This window comes from Vulpes lagopus, chromosome 10 (assembly GCF_018345385.1).
Source record: "Vulpes lagopus strain Blue_001 chromosome 10, ASM1834538v1, whole genome shotgun sequence".
In the NCBI taxonomy this organism is placed as follows: domain Eukaryota; kingdom Metazoa; phylum Chordata; class Mammalia; order Carnivora; family Canidae; genus Vulpes; species Vulpes lagopus.
Genome location: NC_054833.1, coordinates 45,711,441 through 45,727,659, shown reverse-complemented (window position 1 = coordinate 45,727,659; position 16,219 = coordinate 45,711,441). Strand labels below are relative to the sequence as shown.

General features: G+C 41.4%; 1 protein-coding gene across 5 annotated transcripts in view; it reads right to left on the bottom strand.

Moving 5' to 3' along the window:
- The window catches only part of USP28 (ubiquitin specific peptidase 28), a 63,744-nt gene that overhangs the window by 17,735 nt on the left and 29,790 nt on the right, over positions 1-16,219 (bottom strand). For 3 of the 5 annotated variants that reach the window (XM_041771932.1, XM_041771934.1, XM_041771936.1), the window contains exons 5-12: positions 16,028-16,187; positions 11,097-11,183; positions 10,249-10,386; positions 9,315-9,388; positions 8,347-8,426; positions 6,773-6,921; positions 4,839-4,966; positions 1,896-1,991 (exon numbers count right to left, since the gene is read on the bottom strand). In XM_041771932.1, the coding sequence (XP_041627866.1) occupies positions 1,896-1,991; positions 4,839-4,966; positions 6,773-6,921; positions 8,347-8,426; positions 9,315-9,388; positions 10,249-10,386; positions 11,097-11,183; positions 16,028-16,187 (912 nt within the window). The remainder of the gene's footprint in view (positions 1-1,895; positions 1,992-4,838; positions 4,967-6,772; positions 6,922-8,346; positions 8,427-9,314; positions 9,389-10,248; positions 10,387-11,096; positions 11,184-16,027; positions 16,188-16,219) is intronic. The other 2 variants (XM_041771933.1, XM_041771935.1) reach the window with 1 other exon arrangement.

The following is a 16,219-nucleotide window of genomic DNA, read 5'->3' as shown; positions in this document are numbered from 1 at the left end:
TACTGAATGAATTCCTTTAAACCCACTACTTCATACAATGCAGCATCTGTATTCGGTTAGTAGAATCAGAGCAAAAGTTTCAAAAAAGGTGTTTACACTATATGCATGACATCTTATTTTTCACATTACATCAAGGTATCTTACAGAAGAAATGGTGAACTTTTTGCTTAATGATGAAAGTAATGCAACACACCTGGTATGAAAACTCAAATACAAAAGAGTGTAAAATAAATCATAAAAGTCACCCACTCCCATCTCGATTCTACTTCCTACTGGCATCCACTAACAGTTTCTGTATATTTTCCCAGGAGCAAGTCAGTCACTCTTAGAGACAAGCGATTTTTTTTTTAATTACCCAAATAAAATTATCTGACATTTTATTTTATTTATTATTTTTTTAAGATTTATTTATTCATGACAGACACACAGAGAGAGAGAGGCAGAGACACAGGCAGAGGGAGAAGCAGGCTTCATACAGGGAGCCCGACGTGGGATTCGATCCTGAGTCTCCAGGATCACACCCCGGGCTGAAGGCGGCACTAAACTACTGGGCCACCAGGGCTGCCCTTAAAAGTATCTGAGATTTTAAAAGTCATTTTATTTATTTATTTTAAAGATTCTATTTTATTTTTTTTAGCAATCTCTACCCTCAACATGGGAATTGAAACTACAACCCTGAGATCAAGAGTCACATGCTCTACTGAAAGAGCCGGTCAGGTGTCCTTAAAAGTCATTTTTCTTCCTGAAGTAACATCGTACTACAGAAAATGCTCCTATACTTACTTTAAAATCGAAGTAAGTCAGAATGCCCTGCTGGTTACTGGTAAGTTGAGTTTTTGTATGTTATAATGCATCAGGTATATTTGGTGCTATAAAAATAATTATAATCTTATAAAGCATCACTAAAACCTTAAAAGTAAAATATAGCTGCAAATCAAGTCCTGTAAAACACTTAGAGGATGGTATTTGAGGAATCAATCCTCAGCTTAAGTCTATATAAGACAATGAGAGAACTCATCACCGAACACCTTGGATAAGTTCTCCCTAAGAGAGGATGCTGGAGATGGGGACTTATGGGTGCAGAGTCTACCTTGGGCTGGTATGGAAAGTGTTACCTCTTAGGGAAGTAAGTGACCTAGCAATGGAGTGAGTAGAACTAGGGTGGTGGTGACAGCAAAACTGTGGGGTAGCTAAAGGAGGAAAAAAACACCATTGACATTATATGGGATTTCCTTCTAAATGCCAAATCAATGGGATAGATCGATAGAAAGAAATTACATTGACTCCTCTTCCTTAGGAAGTCATGGGGTGATTCCAAAGAAATAATCAGTGGGAAACAAATCAACAAAAAAGGGGAAGATTTCCCTCCATGAGAGAGAAGACTTTGTGCCAGAACTGTTAGCCCTTGGAATCACTTAGCACCTGCTCCAGGTAGAACAGCACTTTCTGTTTGTGTTTTTATCTCTTCCAGATCCTTAAGAAAACATTTTCCCAAGACAGAGGGCCTGAAGTATGGTGACAGTTACCTCTCTTGTGTTTGTGAGAAAGATGACAAGGGAAATAGAAAAAGTAAAGGGCTATGAACTCAGAAGCTGAGCTCCCATCGTGTATGCCAGGGACTGACTCCGTGCCTCTGCATCCCACCAGTCCTTGGGACTACTATTCACCCATGGATACTACAGCTCATCTTATAAGTGGCTTCATGCTTAGAGAATAAGTTTTCTTAGCTATTTTGTGTATATAAAAATGTGTATATATGTGTAATGTGTGTATAAAAACACACTCATTAATACTTAAAAAAACTCTAAACCAATTTTTAAATTTAAGCAAATTATCCAATTGTAACGCTCTACTCTCTCCTTCACATTTCTAAGCACAAAGATGTCATGACTTACCTTTCCAGTTTTTGCTGCAGAACTTTTATTTCCTCCTTCAACTTTCGAATACACTCTCTCTTACTTCGAATAAGCTCTTTGCTCTTGTACATGTACCTAAGCAAATGATAACACCACAAACACAATTTATATTTAAAAGCATTAATGGCACACGGTGCCAGCAAACCAGAGATACAAGGGAACTTCCTCAAACAGACAAAGAGCATCTATGAAAACGTATAGCTAAAAAAAAAAAAAAAAAAAAAAAAAAAAAGAAAGAAAACGTATAGCTAAGATCATACTTAATGGTAAAAGATTGAAAGCTTTCCCCCTAAGACCAGGAACAATGCAAGGATGTCCACTCTTATCTCTTCTACTGTTTTACTGGAGGCATGGCCAGTGTGAGGAAGGAAGGAAGAAAAGAAAGGAGAGGGAGAGAGAGAGAGAGAGAGAGAGAGAGGATGAGACAGGGAGGGAAGGAGGAAAAGGGAAGGCATACAAATAGCAAAGGAAAAAGTAAAACTGCCTTTCATTGCAGATGACATAATCATTTACACAGAAAGTACCAAAGAATTTACAAAAATGCATCAGAACTAGTAAGGGAGTTTAGTAAAGTCAAAAGATATAAAGTCAATTAAAAAAGAAGGGGGGTGGAAATCTAAAGCTGGATTTTTTTTAGAAACCATTGTAACATCAAAAGCATTAATTATTTTAGTATAAACTTACTTAGATATATGTAAGACCTGTACACTTAAAATTAAGAAACACTGTTGAGAGAAATTAACATTTTAAATAAGCTATACCATGTTCATGGATTAAAGAACTCAAAATAGTTAAGACATCAGTTTCCTCAAATTCATCTATACATTCAACATAATGCCAATCAAAATCCCACTGGTGAAAAAAAAAAATCCCACTAGTGGGCACCTGAGTGGCTCAGTGGTTGAGCATCTGCCTTTGGCTCAGGTTGTGATCCCAGGGTCCCGTCACTGGGCTCCCCACTGGGAGCCTCCTTTTCCCCCTGCCTATGTCTCTGCCTCTCTTTCTGTGTCTCTCATCAATAAATAAATAAAATCTTAAAAAAAAAAAAAATCCCACTAGTTACTAGGGAGTAACTGACAAGCTAACTCTAATACTTACCTAGAAATGCAAAGGACTAAAGTAGCCAAAACAATTTTGAAAGAAAAAAAAGGGGGGGGCAAAGTTGGAGGATTTACATGATCTGATGCCAAAATTTACAGTAAAGTCACAGTAATCAAGACAATGTGTCACTGGTTTAAGATTAGACACAACAGATAAAACAGACTCTGGAAATAGACCCACAACTACATGCTCAATTCATTTCTGACAAAAGTACCAAGGTAATTCAACGGGGGAAAGGATAATTGGACATCCACATGCCTCCTTTCCCTGCCTTCCAAAAAACAAAAGCCCTTCTCTCATATTATATATAAAAATAAACTCTAAATGGGTCATAGACATGAATATAATAGTTAAAACTAAGTCACTTCTAGGGGGAAAAAAAGAAGAAAATCTTCGTGACCTTGGGTTGGCAAAGATCTCTTAGAACACAAAAACACAAACTGTAAAAGAGAAACTGATAAATTAGACTTCATAAAAACTAAAAACTCCTGGTCTCCTAAAGACAGTGGTAAAAAAATGGAAGAGACAGCATAGGCAGGGACTATGTGGATCTGTCTCCAAAATCTGTAAAAGAACCCACTCTTACAACTCAGTATGAACACAACCCACTCAATTAAAGAATGGACAAAAGATCTGAAAAGATGCTTCACCAAAGAAAATATACAAACAACTGTTAATTAAGCATGCAAAAAGAAACTCAGCATTGTTAGTTATCAGGGAAATATATGTCAAGAGAAAAATAAGATATTCCTACAAACCCACTACAATGGCTAAAATTTAAAAGCCTGACAATTCCAATTATGGGCAGATCTGGAGCAAACAGAACTCTCACACACTGTCAGTGGGAATGCAAAATCATACAGTTTTAGAAAACAGCTTTGAAATTTCTTATACAATTAAACATACACTTTTCATACAACCTAGCAATCTCACTCCTAGGTGTTTTACCCAGAAGTACTAAAAACCACACCAACACTTTGGGGGTGAATGTTCATAGTAGCTTTCTTCATAACCTAAAACTGGATACATCCAAAATGTCTATCAACAACTGGTGAATGGAAAAAATATTGGAATACTACTACAGTGGGATACTACTCAATATGGATGAATCCCAAAAACATTATTCTCAATGTAAGAAGATACACTGCTGTGTAAGAAGATATAGCCACAATAGGGTGTATTCTGAATAATAACGTCACTATTGTGACATTCTAGAAATGGCAAAACTATAGAGCCAGAAAACAAGTGGTTGCTAGAGCCTAGGGGTGAAAAGAGATTGACTGCAAGGAGCATGAGGAAACTTTCTGGGGGATGGAAATGTGCTATATCCAACTGCCTTGGTGGTTATTTGACTATATACATTTGTCAAAACTCATTGGCTCTACACCTAAACAATGATAATATTGCTTTGTGTATAAACTATACGTCAATAAACCGGACTTTAAAAAGAATAAAAATGTACAATATAAGTCTAAGTAGTAGTTTTTTTTTTTTTTCCAGGAATACAAATAGCATTGAGATTAGAAAGAAATACACTGTGGCTACTCCACATACTGTTCTTCGCCCTAGAAGGAACAGGGCTTTCATCTGAAGCCTACCTACTCAAGTTGTGGTCCCGAGATCAAATGTAGCATTTGCACATCACCTCAAGAGCTTCTCAGAAATACCAACAACTCTTGGGCCCCAACCTAGATCCAATGAATCCAGTGACTCTATATTTGCAATTATCAAGACCTCTAGATGATTCCTATGCACAATATACTAGTAAATGCTCCCCATTCTTCTTCTGTAATACATTAAGAAGACAATCACAGAACTCACCTGTCCATATAAATGATCTGAGGAAACTCCAGCTTATTGTGAATTTTCTCTGGCTGACCAAGGGACTGATTGAACTCAAATCTTGAGAGTTCAAAGGTCAACACTGGAGGTAGCTTTGTAAACCAACGCTGTGTCAGAAGCAGAAATATGAAAGACAGAAGTTAATTTTAGGAAATAGCAAAAGCCACATTTAAAACATCCCTCATCAAACTTTCTTCTTCTCATATAGAATTTATATTCAAATCAAATTCACCTTACAGGTTTATTTATCCCAAATATTAAAATGACCACTTAGAATCATGCCCTCTTAGAAAATGTGGTTAAACATTCCTCAAGACTTCAAATTTATGAGCCAGTCAACAACATTTTACTCAACTATCATCCTTGGAAATAACTGCCCTTAAATAGGTGAAATTGCACCAAGAATCTATACCACTTACTCACTAAGTCATCAGTATTCAAAAGAGGGTCAAAGCCTAGAAGATATCAGCTAGCCTAACCGAAGAATCAGAAAGTAGGACCTTAGCAGCATATATATACCTAAGGAGTCAATTATCTCCACGAAATCAGCTCAGAGAATATATTGAGTATATATGTGTGAACATATATACTATTTACAGTCTATTAACCATAATTTGAATCCCCTTTATTTCTAAAACAAGAAACTTGATATAGCCTCATGATTATGAGTGCTCAAGTTTCTGAGAAAATCTTTGATTTTTAAGACTTTAAGTATCTCAGGAGGGACCTGGTCAAATCAACCCAGGGTGTGATTTTGAGCTTCAAGAAAAGAAAGCACTGACTTATAGAAAAATATCTCAACTGCTCCTGACCACAGATATGGAAGAGCTAAACCAGGAGAGGCATTTCTGTTCAATTCACCTGTATGCCAGCAGTCTGCAAGAACAGCTTTGAGACACTCACTCTAGGTATAAACAGCTAAGTTCCCTTCTCTTGTTGGCATGAGGTGAATCCAGACAGCCTGTCTGACTACCTCGGGGTAAATCTACATAAGCATAATGATTTTCTTTCTTTCTTTCTTTCTTTTTTTAAAATAACATTCCCTTTCTTGAATAAAGGTCTCCAGGTCTAAGGAGCTGGTGAACATCCCTTCTCTTTTGTAAGAGCATGCCTCAGCTGTGTCCAGGCAGGACTGACGTTGTGCCCCCCAAGCAGGTGTTAGGGGAAGCAGTAGCTCTCTCCTAGTGCTCATGCTGCCCTGAACTCATGCCCTCGACAACGCTCACATCAATCAGGAAAAGCTCTGCTTTCTCCTATAGTAATGACTGAGTTAGACTCCCATAAGCCCAGAGTTTTATTTCAAAATATATGAAAGGAGATCAAGCCAAGCTGTATGCTATTATCCACAGTTATGCTCCAAATTCACTCATCCCTAACCCAACTGGAATTCTCAGGCATTAGTTTCTCTTGCTCTCCCCCTCTAACTTTCCCCTTTTCTTTCCAACCCACAAAAATAAATGAATATTAAATTTGAAAAATTTTTAAAGCAAAGGCAGAATTTACTATGAAGAACAGTAAATATTATAATAGGGAAAATATTCTAAATGGCATACCATAGGAGTTAATCACTGTACTTTTACCCTCCGAAAATATGGAGGCAGTGGGTTCTCCCTACTGGTACAGGTAGGCTTCAACAGAAAAAGAGAAACTTGATCATACTTAAAACATCATCAGAAGCAGCATACAACCTTTATATGATTAACTCAAATTCATACTTTCAGTAAAGAATTTATTTACTAAACACTCAGGCTGACTAATGCATATCAACTCACGAGAGACTTCAGGCTAGTTCGACATCTGGTAAGTGTACAGTTATTTAACATCTGATGGGAAGACAGTTTGCCAAAAAGCCTCAGCCCTACTTAACTGGCTCTGTCACTGGCACAGCAAATAAAAAAAAATATCCGGCTTACCTCTTGTCCATACGTCACCGAATGATCGGAAGGAAGCAGCTCAATGTCACCCTCCACCATGGCCCCTTCCAAACATTCGTCTAAGTTGCGATAACCATTTACCTGAAGGGGATACTGGCCGAAGGTCTCATTGTTACAAAAGGGCTTTCCTAGGCAAAGAAACAGATTGCTTTTTTAAAGACCTCACTAGTATTATCTAAAGACTTTTTTTCTGGCACCACACAGACAGTATCTTCCTAATTTAGCAACTCGCTGAGAAGCTTTAGAAGCGTCCTTCAGCCTGTATGGCAACTTCCAATGAACCGGTGGGTCCAGGCATTGACCATAAATAACTGCTACTGTCATAAAGGAAAGACCAGCAGACATTACGTGCCTCCTGATCAAAGACTACCCCACCTCTTGCGAACTAGTCTTGCCAATAAAAGCCTTACCTGAATCTGGTCAAACTCTAGATCCAACTACCAATTTATAAAAAGAGAGGTAGAGAGGAACGTGTTAAACTGTATCATAGATGTGCAAGTGGCGAAATTTCAGACTGTGGGGAATCTCAGAGAACAATCTGGTTTCTTAAGAAATCCATTTCAAGGGAGAAAGATACTGGGGGCATAGTGCAGAGATTTTGATAAGAGACTTAAAAGACCAAGATTTTGATGAGACTTAAAAATCAACTAAATATAAATGATCCACATTTGGATCCTGAATAAAATAAATTGTAAAAATAACACATCACACCCCCCAGCCCCGTATATAAAATTATAAAACAACTTGGATACCTGAACACTGACTAGATATTTGATATTAAGTGCTATTTTTTTTGGAGTGAATAGTGGTATTGGGTTGTTATACAGAGAATATCAGAAGCGTAAGAGGAAAAAGGAGTTTGGGGATGTTTGGTCATGGACTAATGGTTGCTGAGTTCATGGGGGTTTTTAGAATGCTCTATCTAGATGATAAAAATTCTCCATTGTGAAAAAAAATTTACAATTACACATGCAGCTTTGATAAGTCTCTAAAATAGAGAAAGATCTCTGACAGTCTAACTCATCAAAACCTTTTGAGATTAAATATTACATTGGGGGACAACTGGGTGGCTCAGCGGTTGAGCGTCTGCCTTTAGCTCAAGGCATGATCCCAGAGTCCCAGGATCAAGTCCCACATCAGGCTTCCTGCATGGAGCCTGCTTCTTCCTCTGCCTATGTCTCTGCCTCTCTCTCTTTGTGTCTCTCATGAATAAATAAAATCTTAAAAAAAAAAAAAGTTTAAAAAAATAAATTAATTAAATAAATACTACATTGGAAAAAACAACACAGAAAATTGAGTAGCATCACCAGGTCTGACATTAATACTAGGTTTGGGCTGTGCAAAGTATACAATTTAATTAACAACTCTGAGATAAACACTATGCCCATTTTATAGATGAACAGACTGAGGATCCAAGCATTCACACAGTTTGTCCATGTTACACACATACTAAGAGGTAGAACCATACCCGTAAATGCCTGACTCAAAAGCCTTTTCGACGAATACAGATAGTCACACAAGTCTAGAACTAACATTTACAGCAGAGAATTTACCTTCACGAACCCCTTCAGTGAGGAAAGTACCGTAGAATAGCTGCACCATTGGATTTTCAGATTTGTTCCTGGGATTGCTGCTTTTAAGAAAAGGAAAACAGTTCTCTATCATTTGGATCAGATAAGCACTACACGAAACCTAACCACCATTCAAAAGCAAAAATAGTACATTTTCATCAACCTCCGAAGAACCAAGTATGGTCCAAAAAGTAACAGGTTAGCTCAGTTTAAATACTCATTGAGCAAATATATAGGCATGAGAGCTGGCTGTGAGGAGCTGAAAGTCTAACGGGAGAGTCCTACATGCAGAGAAATACTTGTATCTGTATACATTCAACAAACGCATCTACGCCCAGTGACAGATGTATATAAATTCTAGAATAGGACAGAAGCAACAAGAATCCACCCTCTTTGCGCAGTTCTGCAAATAAACAGAAGTTTTCCCAGTAGTACAACAGAAATGGACAAGCCCACCTTAACATCTTAACATGTATATTTCTTTTATTTAGAGTTAAAAGAATTTAGAAAATTTCTCGCCATCTACATTCAAAAGGGGATTCTTTGAATATTCTTTGCCCTGAATTTCACTTCTGAAGTTCATTTCAGTGACTGCAACGATTAAAGTTGATTTACCCGTTTTATACCGCCACGTTCACATCTAGGATTGGTTCGACCTTTTAACACATTGGGTAGCACAGGCTATGATTTTACAAAGTTCAGGGTTATGGCCCTTTCAGTAAAAGGGGGCAGGTTAAGATGATTATCTGCATCTTTAGGGAGAAAAACCAAAGGCAAGGAGGATAAAAAAAATGACAAGTATCTGAATGGTTACCCCCTCGAAGTTTGGCAAAAACCAGCAACTCCTACTTGAGAAGAGTAGTTGCCCTCCCTCCTTCAATGTCATAATTCTCATTGGACCACTGTGAGTAGAAAGGCTATACAAAAAAAAAAAAATCCTCAACACTCACTGAACATTAACAGCTAGCTGGAATGCGTCCTCTAGCCAATCCAGGAGCTTGTGTGTGAATTCACTCACATCTTGCTACAAGAGAGGCACAAATTGCATAAGAGTTAGACCCAGTACCATACTTAGGGACACAAAAATCTGCCCTAATCCTACCAATGATTAAGATTCTATTACTATGGAAGGATTTATTAAGGACAAGCAGCATGAAGAGACAAAGGAACACTGGAAGCCAGCTAACTGCAGAGATGAGCAGCCACTGACCAGCATGTGGCTACAAGGAGATTGGAACGCCACCAATTCCAGCCACGTCTATTTGTAACAACACACAAAATATTCTAGGTAGGCCTTAAAAAAAATAAAAAATAAAAATAAAAAAATTTTTTAAAAAGGTTGGGAGAACAGATTCTAGTGCTGTAGAACAGGAGGAGGTCAGAATGGAGAAAGGACACTGATGAAACATTTTGAGTGTTCGATAGAACTGTAGGACCTTTGAATAATCAAAGGGAAAATTAAATTTTATGAAGAAGGTGCTCCTCCAATAGTGATAGTGTTTTCTAACAGAAGTGGCTAACAATAGTGGCTGTGTTTTCTAACAGAAGATAGAGAAAGGCAAGTACTAATGTCTAGGAGAGAGAAATAGCTCAGAACAGCTGCTCAACTTAGGGTCTAGATGATGCTGCAAATGGGATTTTTATCTGGGCCATTCTGAGGCCCAGGGGGAGTCACAGGGCTTTACTTTTGTCAGCAACCCTTTGCTCTGATTCACCGAGGTATCTTCTGACCTCCTCCTCTCTACTCCAACAGCCCCAGTCTGCTTCCCGTCCTGTGTAGTCACGTTCAGAGCTGACCCGGACCCACATCACCTGGATAGCAACAAGGTGTGACTTCAAACTTCACAGACTGAGGGAAACATGGGGATAACAGGCTTTTCGTACCTGCTGTTCCTCAGGTGATCGGAATGCTCCCTTTAAGAGATCCAGGGCTGCTGAAGGGTCTACAAATTTGCGATTTGATCCCATCATCAGAGCAAACAAGTACTGCAGCTCTTGCATAAACACGATATTTCTCTTTTCCTGTGGAGAAGACGGCAATGTGTGCTCTCACAACCACCCATGTAGGAAATCAGAACGCATGAAAGAGAAAAGTTGTAAGAGAACCCTCCCTGACATTTACCTAGCTCTAGGTCAGTCAGGACACAGACTACCCCACAGGCCCTCTGATCCGGTCTATGGAGGGGATTACCTTAAACTGAAATATCCATGTGGAAGCCAGGAGGGGAGTGCTGTTGGAAAGGCAAAATGCTTATTTTCTGAAGCTGCCCTCCCTCGCATTAGGAAAATGCATCCCCAAAGTGAGATCCTGGAGAGGGTTGGATCGCTGGCAGGAAGCCATGTCCTGTGGCGAGAGCTGACCGACCATAGGCTCTTCTAGAAGGGTCCAGGCCTCCAGCATTGGGTCACCCACTTTGCAATCCATGCCTGAGCGGGAGGGAAAGGAAAGGACACTACACTAACATTCTGTGACTTAGAATTTCTGAATCTCCTGCCCAGAGGCAGAAGAGCTGAGGCTGTCAGATGACTTGCCACTTTCTGGGAACTGTTCTCATTTTATTCCTACTTCATTTTCATTTCATGTCACAAAGAAGGAAAAAAGCCATCTGGAAATGAAAACAAATACTAGCACAAGCCAGAGGACATCACAGCTATCAGTGTGGGCCAGAACTTAAAAGCCTTTGGGATGAGAGGGACCAAACACGAGTGAGGACTTCTCCACACCAACTTACTGTGTGACTTGGACAGTTTTCGAGAACATTCTGCGGCAGACTGTAGCTGAGAACAAGTCTTCGAAATTCAGGCAGTTGAAAGAGAGACTGAAATAAAGAAAGATATTCATAGCCTTGCTTTCAAGATAACTGCAGCAGAAAGATCTTTTACCTTGAAAGTGCACGTGACTGTCACCTGCTATTTCTACCGCTGTGACATCTGAGGGAATGATGGCTATGTGTACAAACTGAGCCAACGGAATAGTAATTCTTTAAGGAAAAAAACCAGAAACATCACAGGTAACAGGAGGGATGGATTAAACAAGGTAAAGTTCATGTATACAATAGATCGTTATGTAGTCATTAAAATAACATTCCAGAAAAAAATATTTTCCTAAAATGAACTAGTACACGGCTGTGAAAGTGAATGCCGGAGATCTATAGGATCAACATGGAGAAATCTCAGAGCTATATCCTGTGTGTTGAGGGATGCGTACAGCTGTGGTCTTATCTGTGGGGAAGGGAGGCTGTGACTGGAATGGGGACAGCAAGGCCTGGAGAGCACAGGGAACCCACCATTTATTTCTAAAGCTGGGCGCTGAGTGCAGCAATGTGGGCTACTCTCCACTCTGTCACAAGAACTGCATTAAAAAAAAATTCAGTAGCAGTAATCTCTGGCTTATTTATAAAGCATACGTAATCCTACTATGAATATCTTCTGAAGATTAATGTTTGTAAAAATCCCTTGTATGAATAGAAATCCACATCCCAACACACTCCTCAGACGAAAACCCCTCAGGAAAGACCCAGATGAACCACTCTGGAATGAACGTCCTGGGGAGACAACAGCCTCTGGCTTCCCTCCCACTCCCCCAACGAGGCGGGGATTCCACCAGCAGGGTGAGCACACAACTGGGTGGTGCCTTTAGGATCAGGTCACACTGTTCCATCAACGTGCTACCTGGAGCCAGGGCGAGACTGCTCTGCTCTCGACTTGAACCTGCTCTCTCCTCTTCCCACCTCACCTGTGCCCTCCCATGTGGGGCCACTCTCACTCTGCTGACGTGGCCCTGACTCTTCCCAGAACTTCTGCTCTGCCATGGGAAAACTGGCTTCACATTTCCAAGTCACTCCTCTCTACCTCCTCTCCTCGCCCAAATCTGGATTTCCCCAAAGACATCGCCATTCTTAAAAACCCTCCAAGTGTGAGCTGATTACATTTCCCAATCCAGTATCCACATGACACTCTGGCATCTGCTTCTTCTCCTGTGTCACTTAATTCCACCCCCCTCCTCCACTCATCAAAGTTCAGAACTTCAGAAGAATCTTCGAATCCCCTCTCTTTCTTAACCATGCACATCCAAGGATGAAGAAGTCACCTGGACTCTGAGGTGCTCCTTAGAACCACCTCCTCCTACTGTCCCTATCAAGTGCCCTCATGGGTCTCCCCTCACTGCTCACCTGGCTCACTGCACAGGGTCTCTCTGCCTCCAGGACCTCCCCTGTACCACTTCACCTGCCACACAGGTTCCTCTGTCTTCCTAACAGGACTGAAATAAAGCTCCTGATTCACTGACACCTGCCATAGGTTAACAGCTCTTCTTCCTTCCCCAAGTCCTGTCTGTATCCAACCCAACAGGACACCCTGTTAGCTCTGCCCTCTGAATAAATAAAGAATGCACTTCCATGGCTACTAGCCAGGTCCAGGCCAGCGTCACCTGCCCCATGGACAAGTGTGGCAGCCCCCTGCAACATTCACTCCACCTGTCCCTCACCCCCTGCCCCCGTTCTGCACTCCTCACAGCAGCCACGGCGAGCCTTTTAAGACACAAGTCAGAGTCACTCCTCTGCTCAGAGCCTGCAGTGACTCCCCAGCCTCACCTCCAGTGACTCTTCCCTCTGCTCCTAGCATCCCAGCCGCTCGAGCCTCCTGGATGCCCCAGGAGCACACCAAGCCTGCTCCGACCTTGGGGCCCGTGCTCTGGGGTTTCCCTCACCTGGAATGTTCTCCCCCAGAAGCTGCCGGCCTCACTCCCTCACCTCTTAGATATCTGGCACCTGCTCCAACCTCATCCTCCTGGGCAAGGAGGCCTAACCTACCTTGCTGCGCCCTGCTCCAATCTCTCCTGCAGCAATTCTGCTTTGCCTTAACCTGCTCCTACTTCTATCACACCAATTGCAACCTAACATGTTATATACATTTAGCTGCTTAATTAACTAATTACTTCTGCAGTTTACTGCTCCTTGTCAGTCTTGCTTCACAAAAATTTAAGTTCCATAAGGGCAAGGCCCTGTCTTGGTTCTATTCATTCCTTTATCTTAAGGGCCTAGAATAGAGCTGGACATACAGTGAGTGTGCAACTGATATTTGGTGAAGGAACACAAATACTTCCAGCCCAGGGACCCCTTGGCTACGCAAGCATCTTCTCTCTAGTGAGGCAGTCCTCTATTCCATCTCTACACCGGTATCTAAGGTCACACCCAGGATATGTCAATTCCTGAGACTTGGCCAATTCTCAGACCTCAAATTCAAAAACTCTGCTCTTGAACCATAACCTATCCTCTGGCATTACTGACCCAAGCACCCCCAGGACATCCGTTCTCTAACTTCATCAAGGACCCAAGCAAAAGGATGCTTCCTGTTCTCCCAAATCACTAGTCCTTCCTGTTTTCATTTCTCTCTCTCTCTCTCTCTCTCTCTCTCTCTCTAGCTTTGATTCCATGGTCTTTAACCATACTTCATTAACTCCTCAGACTTTCATCAAACCCAGGAAATTTAGGAAAACCTAAATTAAGTTTCATTTTCCACTGAAGAGTCTCAGAGTGCTGCTAAGAAGTAGTCCTGAGGAAAACATGCCCTACTGACATCGCTATGCATCTAAGGTCAACACACTCAAGTAGACATGCAGATTCTAGAAATCCCACAATTGTATCCTGGTGCCAACGGGTTTCCCCCTGACCACGGGCAAGCCTCATTTAACTTCTGAGTCCATCCTTTCTCCATGGCTTCAGAAAGTGGCTGCTCAGGTCACAAAGATGATGACTTTAAAGTACCTCAACTGTAGTCTGCAGCCCTCATCTTCCTTCCTCCCACCCCCACCACTCTCCTGCCCCTTTCCTACTTAGGACCAAGCCCTCGTTGGGGGGCTTTACATGCCCTCTGCCCAGGCTCACTCAAGAATCTTGCTCAGTGATGACCTCTGCTCCTTTCAACATGCCCACAAGTGTGAAGGTTGAGGAGGCTGTGAATGCAGGTAAGATGCTCAACCTCTCTACTCACCCCACAAAAGGAATGACCAATGTCTCTAATTCCACATTCCTTCTGACGTGCTATTCACAACACAAACACCAGTCATCTTTAAATAGAAATGGCATCATCTCGCTTCCCTGCTCTAAACCTTCCAATGCTTTCCCACCTCATGTACAAATCTTAAGTCCCCATCATGACCCCCAGCACTCCCTCACCTCCACTACCTTTCTGATATCGTCACTGTCTGTTCCCCACCCTTGAGCACTCAGTTCTGTCTTCTTCCTATTTCTCAATACGTTAAGCAAGTTCTTGAACCTGGGTCTTTGTACTTGCTCTTCCCTCTGTCTGCAGGGTCCTTTCTGTAATTAGAGGACGCATTCCCTCACCTCCTCAGGCCTCTGTGCAAACACCCATCTGATCAGAAAGGCCTCCTTCTCCGTCCAGCTTCTCTACCCTCACTCATGTTTATGGCACTTCTCACCACCTGATACATATTTTACTCTCTGTCCCATTCTTTTCAAAGGAAACTCTAATAGAGCAATGGCTCTGATTTATTCATGCTGTTCCCTCAGTGCAAACACAGTGCCAGGCACAGTCAGGTGAATGCGTCCAGATCTGACGTGTGGAAGGGGAGGTCTCTGTTTCTGGCTGAGCAGCTGGGTAGATGTCAAGTGCCGTGAAGGACAAGACTGGAGGGGCAGGATTATCTGCTGCTCTGTGGCCATGTTAAGTTTAAAGGCACCTGGGAGTTATTTCTAGAAACTCTCTCTAGGGCATTTCGTCCACTCTCTTGGCTTTATCACCATCTATATACTATTGATTCCCAGAGCTGCATCTATAGTCCAGTTCTTATTACCAAACTACAGATTCATGTAGTTAACTGCCTACATGTTTCTTCACGTGACACTCTGAAAGCAGCACAGGTAAAACTGAAATGAGATCCCACTCTTCACGCACACCCAAACATTCCTCTTCTGGCCTCAAACAGTACTATCACCCACCTGGTTCCTCAAACTAGAAACCCTGGAGTCTTTCTCAACTCTCAACCCTATATCCAACTGCCTCACCAAATCCTGTAGATCTGATCTCCTACCTAACTCTAGAATGCTTGTATTTCTCTCCTTCCATGGCTACACACTTCTCTGTTGCAAGCCACCATCATTTCCTGCCTGGATATTTCTGACTGCTTCCCAGCCAATGCTTTTTCCTTACAAACTCTTGCTTGCTCTGCTGCAACATGTGATTCAGTAAATGCTGATCCAAAACACCTATTCACCATCTTTACAACTACAGGATATTCTGTTTTTAGTATTGCCCAATTTGGACACCAGAGCATCTAAATCCAAACACAGGAAATCAACCAAAACACAATAATACCATGAAGAAAATAAAACACCCCAGTCTTACATATCTATTTTCATTTTTTTAAGATATGTTTCTCACATTTCAGTTTAATAAATTACAAAATTGTTTCTGGAAGACACAGTTGTCTCTTAAAAATATCATACCTAAGGGGCACCTGATGGCTCAGTCAGTTAAGCATCTGCCTTTGGCTCAAGTCATGATCTCAGAGTCCTGGGATGGAGTCCCGAGTTGGACTCTGCTCAGCAGGGAGTCTGCTTCTCCCTCTCCTTCTACCCCTTCCTCCCATTTGTGCTCTCTCTTTCAAATAAATAAAATTTTTAAAGAAAAAAAATCATACCTGTATAACAGCACTAAACCAACACGTATTGCCAATATTCTTCAGCCCGACTGGCCACCCATCAACTCTCCTCCAGTCATTAGGATTGGGATTTTCTCCCCAGACTTCACAGCGTTTTCTCTTGGAGCGTTTAGTTTCTGCAGAGGCTGCCTCATGCATCCTGTATGATACCGTTACACCACGTATCCAAAA